Source organism: Kryptolebias marmoratus, linkage group LG11 (genome assembly GCF_001649575.2).
Source record: "Kryptolebias marmoratus isolate JLee-2015 linkage group LG11, ASM164957v2, whole genome shotgun sequence".
Classification (NCBI taxonomy): domain Eukaryota; kingdom Metazoa; phylum Chordata; class Actinopteri; order Cyprinodontiformes; family Rivulidae; genus Kryptolebias; species Kryptolebias marmoratus.
In genome coordinates this window covers 26,395,879-26,402,845 of record NC_051440.1, presented here as the reverse complement: position 1 = coordinate 26,402,845, position 6,967 = coordinate 26,395,879, and the positions used below count along the sequence as shown (strand labels likewise).

General features: G+C 47.2%; 2 protein-coding genes across 3 annotated transcripts in view; both read left to right on the top strand.

The window, feature by feature from the left end:
* n4bp1 (nedd4 binding protein 1) overlaps positions 1-1,806 on the top strand; it is a gene marked incomplete in the record, with an annotated part of 25,479 nt that extends 23,673 nt beyond the window's left edge. The window contains 2 exon segments of the mRNA XM_017441581.3: positions 81-182; positions 257-1,806. Of these exon segments, the coding sequence (XP_017297070.2) occupies positions 81-182; positions 257-599 (445 nt within the window).
* A 2,059-nt stretch (positions 1,807-3,865) lies between these two features.
* siah1 (siah E3 ubiquitin protein ligase 1) overlaps positions 3,866-6,967 on the top strand; it is a 13,004-nt gene continuing 9,902 nt past the window's right edge. For both annotated transcript variants that reach the window (XM_017441585.3, XM_017441584.3), the window contains exon 1: positions 3,866-4,023. The gene's annotated coding sequence lies outside the window, so the exon portion shown is untranslated. The remainder of the gene's footprint in view (positions 4,024-6,967) is intronic.

Below are 6,967 nucleotides of genomic sequence, written 5' to 3'. Positions count from 1 at the left end.
TTCCACCTGTCTGTTTCTGAACGATTCCACCGGTCTGTTTCTGAACGATTCCACCTGTCTGTCTGAACAATTCCCGGCAGGCTGCTGCAGTTTACGTTCGTCGAGGATCACTTCATGATTCCCGACGACCCGCTGGGAAAACACGGGCCTCACCTGGACGCCTTCCTGTGGAAAAACAGCAGGTGTGTTTCCCTGAGCGCTCCAGTAATTATCCTGTGCCATGTCGTCCATCTTACCTGCTCGTGTTTTGCTCCAGGAGGGCTCCGGCCACGCCCCCACCTCTGAGAGCCCCCGACGCCAGGCCTTCGTCTCAGCAGCAGCAGCCCGTTAACTTCCAGACGTCCTGGGGCCCCGCCTCCCTGACACCTCACCCCGCCGCACACTGGCCTCACTCGGGTCCCCCGGAGTGGCACCCGCCTCGCCGCTCGCCCTCGCCCTCGCCGTCCCCTCCCCCCCAGCGGACGGCGGAGGAGACGTCGGAGCTGAAGAGGAAACTGTACGACATCTTCCCGGACCAGAAGCAGCGAATCGACGGCATCCTGAGCGAGAACCCGTACATGAGAGACCTGAACGCGCTGTCGGGGCTGCTGCTGGGATAAACTTATTATTTTACTTAAAGACTCGTCATCCAACCAGCTGCTATTTGCATAAACTGTTTACCTTTTAAATCGGATGAAGGTGAGAAACACTGAAGCAAACGGAGCTGCAGCTCCCGGCTCCACCTGGACTGCAGGTTTTTCATGCTTTTTAAAGAGTTTAGTGTCCTTTGTGGTAAACAGGGTCAGTTATTTTCAGCAGAAATGGGTTTAAACAAACAACACATCCTGCAAGAAAATAATATTTACATTCATCAGAAAAACGTTAAGAGGCTGAAAAGATTTATTACCATTCTGCTTGTTTCTGCCTAAATATTTAAAAGCTGGATAAATTTATTTCCCCAGTTTAATAAAAAGCTGCTCATTTCTCTCCTTAAAATCTATATTTTTTCTAATTTAGGTAAAGAAGCTTTAAAGTGCTGCAGTGGAATATTTTTTGATTCCTCACCTTTCTACTGTTTTCCTGCAGGAACAAGAAAAAAAAAACAATCTGCATCTTCAGAAGCAACTGCTGAATTTCCCTTCAGTACAAATATTTGAGTAAATAAAGAATCAGACCAATGTTTCAGGGTGATTTGTGTAAGTTAAACAGGGACATCTAGTGTCCAAACCTGCAAATGACACCCTGCCTTAAAGCTCAGCTGAGGTTTGTCCCTGCTGGCTTCCTGTAGGCACATGATGCGTGAGGACTCCCTGTCTTTACACATGAACAGAGTTTTAATTCTAACCCTCATTATATAACTTTTTTCCAGAATAATTCCCACAGTGAACTGAGATTTCCTGACATTTAGTCCATGATTCCTACATCCAGTAATCAGTTCTGAGAGAAACACTACAGCAGTTTGGATTTATCTTGTGTTGGTTGAGTTTTCTTCAAGGTGACGGACTCTCGGTTCTGTTTGTAACTAAACCAAAATGCACTGAGCAGAAATGTTGGAAAACTGCTGGAAACCCTCCAAACCCGGATTGGCTGCAGCTTTCAGATTTTATTTGTAAAATAAAAACACTTTCATGTTGGAAACAATCCTGCACAGAAACTCCTCAGTTTTTGTTCTTCTGTTCTTGTTGTGAGGATTACTGAAGGAGGGGTTTTGTAATATAATTCTTCTGTGTATAATGATTTTTTTTTGTAAATATTCACATTTTTGGCTACAGTGCACGTATGGTTTCATGTATGTGTAAACAAAATAAATGCAGCCTTCCCAATGGATGTGTTTATCCTCCTGTATTTTCTTGTTTTTGGTCCTTTTTAAAACCACTGAAGAAGTAATGAATATTACACAGATGTGAAACATTTGTTGGATAAATTCAAACTCGGATGTAATAAATGGTAGTTTGGGAGGAAACGATGATGCTGCAGCTTCTTTGTCCTCTGCTTTAATCAAGCTTTTATTTGGTTTCCTTGTTGAAGAAGCACCAGCTGTGATTTATCTATTTGTTTACTGAGATAAATGAACTGTTGAGCTTGGATTCTCAGAACAGAGGTGTTGATCCTCCAGCTCTGTGCAAAGCAAGAAAACTGATGAACTGTCCAGCTTCAGCCTTCGTTGCAGGTCTCCTGTAGTCAAGGTTCTCAGATGTCCTCGTTTAATGTGCAGACCGGTCTCTGGTTTAATTAGAAACCACTCCAGGAGTAAATCAGAGAAATGTGATCAGAAATTACAGCTGAAGGATTAAAACACATTTCTGCACTTTCTGTTGATAACTGAGTTCAGTTTGGAGTAATTCTGGAAAAAAGAAACTTTAACAAGATTCTGAACATGTATTTAAATGGAGGTGTTTCTTATAAAAGCCAAGGATTCTGTAACATTTTAAACGAATGTCTCTCCGTCCACAGTTAGGAAATTTATTGAGTATAAAAGTTTAAATATGAGGAACGGTGACTCTATAAATGAAATAAATCCTACCTGTCCCAGTGTCAGCAGGGGGGCAACAGACCATTTTATTCTTTTTAAGGAATAAGTTTGATCAAAATACAAATTTTCAACAGTTGGAGTTCTGCTTCACTGACGCTTGACTTAAAGTTTGCTCCAAAGACAAATGTGCACCTTTGAAACATTTGAACTGTTTCACAATGGACTGTCCATCTGTCCGTCAGGATGTCCATCTGTCCATCAGGCTGTCCATCCGTCCGTCAGGCTGTCCATCATGCTGTCCATCCATCCATCATGCTGTCCATCCGTCCATCAGGCTGTCCATCTGTCCGTCAAGCTGTCCATCTGTCCATCAGGCTGTCCATCCGTCCATCAGGCTGTCCATCTGTCCGTCAAACTGTCCATCTGTCCCTCAGGCTGTCCATCCGTCCATCAGGCTGTCCATCTGTCCATCAGGCTGTCCATCTGTCCGTCAGGCTGTCCATCTGTCCGTCAGGCTGTCCATCCGTCCATCAGGCTGTCCATCTGTCCATCAGGCTGTCCATCTGTCCGTCAGGCTGTCCATCCGTCCATCAGGCTGTCCATCTGGCTGTCTATCCGTCCATCAGGCTGTCCATCTGTCCATCTGTCCATCCGGGGGGTTGCACCACCACCACCACCAAAGATGGCCTCCAGTAACCTTTGGGCAGCAACAGAGCAGCAGAACAGGGCCCATTCGGATTCAGTGTTCTCCGTCTTTAATGGTATACAGTTGAGGCTCTGCTGGAGGTGTGAGGTGAAGATCTTTCTTCTGCCAGCTGTTCCCAGCAAACTCTCACTACATGTTTGAGCCAAGTGGGTCTGTCCAGCATCGTCCCCAGGTGGTGATCAGCTGACAGCTCTGCTCCTCTCTTCACCCGAGTGTCCAAAACATACGGCTGCAGATCAGATGGCACAAATACAAAGTCTATCATCAATCTGCAGCCTAGAGCGTCCTGCACCATGCACCCTTATGTTCACACCTGGGGTTGTTATGGACAAACTGTGACCACCACAGAAGTCCAATAACAGAACACCACTGGAATTCAGATCAGAGAGGCTCAATCACGCACCTCCAGGTACAGCCCCATGGGTAGAGGCCCTGTCACCAGGTGCTTGACTATGGCCCCGTCCCCAGGCCTGGCCGGGGGACCCAAACAGCAAAGCTCTTCGGATCATTCAGGGACACAAACTCACTCCACCACGATAAGGCAGCGAATCACGGAGGAGAGGGCTGTTTAAAACTACCTTAAACTCTATATGCAAACTGATTTAAATGTTACTGTATGTTCTGGACCTGGTCCGGGCCTGGCCCCTCTGCTTGCAGAGCCTAACAACGCCTCTGACGTCACGCGGCGCGCTCCCGACACAAACAACTGAGCGCGCGCCGGGTCTGCTCGGAGCTTCAGGAGCGGTTGTGCCGATGTGTACACCGAGCAGCCGGAGGAAAGACGACAACCACGGACCCTACGTCCATCCCCGCGCCGTTATCTCACCCACCTACCCGCTGTGAGCTCCAGGATAGTGGTTCCGAGGTAAGGAGGTGGTTCTGGTTCGGTGAAACAACAGGTTTCTGAGCCCAGAGTCCGTTTGTCAAAACAACAGCAGACGTTAGCTTCCCTGTTAGCACCGTGCTAAAGTTGCGACTGTTCAGAAGCTGCCTATCCCGTTAAAAATCAACCTGTTGGGGATGTTTAACAGACTGGCAAGCCGTAAAAAGAAACGCTGTCGTTAACATTTATTGGACGGGTGGTTTAAAACACTCATGTTGTGTTTTTCATCTTGTTTCCACCGACAGAGCAGCTAGCATGTTAGCGCAGGATGCTGCAGCTTAGCGGCAGGACGCGGCCTGCGTCTCTAACGGTTCCTGCTTCACCGGCTGTCTGCACCGAGACACCGGGACACCGGGACAGTGTCCTTCAGCTCAGCACAGGCCAGCCCGGTTCGTGGATCTGGGCCGTGTATTGGCGTTTGTGGTCAAACCTGGTTCAGATTAAGGAAGTCGTGATTAATCCTGACCTCCGCACCGTGGCCTCAGGCCGATCCGAGCTCTCCCAGCAGGAAGCCCAGAATCTGTGTCGTTTCCGCGGACACCTGTCGGTCCAGGTGGGTGTGGAGCTCCTGGAGCATCAGGTGGGCTGAATGAAGTCCTGTCAGAATCGGTTCTCTTAGTTAGAAAGGCTCCTGATGTGATGAGCTGTTGTTACCTGAAAGGTGGACTGAAACCTGCTGGGTCTGAAGTTCATTTAAGAAATTAAACTGTTGTTTGCAGCATTAATGCAAAATACAAGTTTAATCACCTGAGTCTGTTTTGTGGTTGATGTTGTTGGTTTATCACCTCCTGTTTTCTGATGGTCTTTAATAGGAATGAGTCACTGTTTTTGTCAGATCACACTCATTTAGCTTAGAAACGCATTTATTGCACTTAAAGAACAGTAATTTGTCTTGAATGTGAACATTTCTTGGATAGCTTCCTGCTGATGTTTCCTTTAAAATAAATATTTATTCAAAATTAGCCTGCTGTAAAAGACTAATAAACACAAACACATAAATGACTGGAAAAAATGTAGTCATGTTTGTTGTTTTTGTGATTGACTGGAGCTGTAAATAAATTAGGCTGTAATTTCTGTATATGACTCTGCATGGCTGTGCAGGTGGCTGTTAACAGGCTAAATTTGGATCAAATAGACGTAAACATGAGTGTATTCAGGTGTAGGCCTTGTTAACATGTTGAGAGCAGCTCCAGCTGTTCCTCGGTCTGGTTGGGAGAAGGTTTTAAATCATGTCCCAGCAGCTCACAGAGGTGGTTGTCTGGTGTAGACTCCTGGCTGCTTTCCTGCGGGGTTTAGAGCTCCTCCGGTGCAGGGAGCAGAGTCATGAGGAGGATTTGATGAGAGCTGGAGACGACACGTTGATGTGGACTTGGTCTCCTCGCCGTAGGATCATCTTCTAACTTCTCTGAAGTGTTAGTTGTCTGCAGGGGCACATGGTGAGGGAAGACGGAGCATGAGGAGGTGTGAGACCCTGCCTTACAACCGGAAAGTGCTGTCAGAAAAAAGTTTGTACACAAATCCAAACATTTTCAAGTCATTTCTGATAACTTAGCTACGAAGTTTTAGTTGTTTTCCTGTTTGTGCTCCAACACACCTGATTCAGATGGTTTATTTACCTCCTCTCCAAGCATGTCCTCAAGTCAGCTATCTAAACCTGGTGTGTGAAAGCAGGAACCCATTGAAAACATGCAAGAGTGACGCCTGTGACTTAGATTTTCCTCAAGGTTCAGTGAAGAAAAGATTTTACTGCAACGTGTTTCTGCTCCTGGAAGCTACGGGAACTCTGCAGGGACAAACAGCACCAAGCAGCAATGACTCTTTTAAAAGTGGCAGCACAGATTAATGTTGGAAAAATACATTTTGACATTTAAAAATTTATTCAGAATAAGTCCATGTCCCTCACCTGTGCAGGTGAGGGACATCACTGTTAGGATGAAGGCTGCTGGTCACTGAGAGGTGAGGCTTGTTTTGATGCCATCAGCACGACGCTGGCTGACATCAGACACTGAGACTGTAGCTACAGACAGACCGGGTCTGTCTCTGAAAACCTAAGCTGGGACACCATCTGATCCTTCAGCTCTGTCCTCAGTGTGTACTGTCCATCATCAGTCCTCAGGGTTTGAGGCCGATTGTCCTCAAACCCTGAGGACACGTTCATGATCACAGTTCACCTGTCGTCAGGCTGGGAGGGGGCCTGAAGGCACCTCAGCACATGTTGACTCTGTGTGTGTGATTTAAAAATACATTTTTGGCAGAAGAACTCATCAAAAACATCTTCAACCCTATCCAAGTGGATGTGGGGTACATTGACTCCAAATGGGACATGTTCTGCGTCTCCATTGCAGAGGAGGCTACTGTGAGCTGTGGCTGCAAGGTTGTTGGTGCCTCTCATGGCGGCCATCCTTGAACCTAGGTGAGGGAGGCTGTCCAGCTGAAGTAAGAGTCCTGTCGGGCCTTGTTAGCTGGTAGGACTCCAGAAGCAGCTGAGGGGTATCAACAGGCTGCAGCCCTGATTGTGTTTAGACAAAGACTCAGGTGTGACAGGAGTTTGGTGAGGCCTTGGATGGAGACTCCATCTTCTCCAAGAAGCTTTGGGGGTTTGTTGTTGCAGGTGATTCAGTCCCCATAGAAACGGTACAGGAGTTTGGTTTGAATTGCCAGCAGTAAATCAGACTCTGTCATGACTTTAAGGACAGAATTTCTCGGTGTAGCCAGGGGAAGGGGTCCGGTTGGGTGTCTCTGCTGTTTGCAGATGATGTGGTCCTGTTGGCGTCCTCGTGCTGGGATCTCCAGCTCTCACATAGTTGAAATGCAGGTGAGATGAAGATAGATCCATCCATCCATCCATCCATCCATCCATCCATTCTCTTCCGCTTATCCGGGGTCGGGTCGCGGGGGCAGCAGCCTAAGCAGGGAGACCCAGACT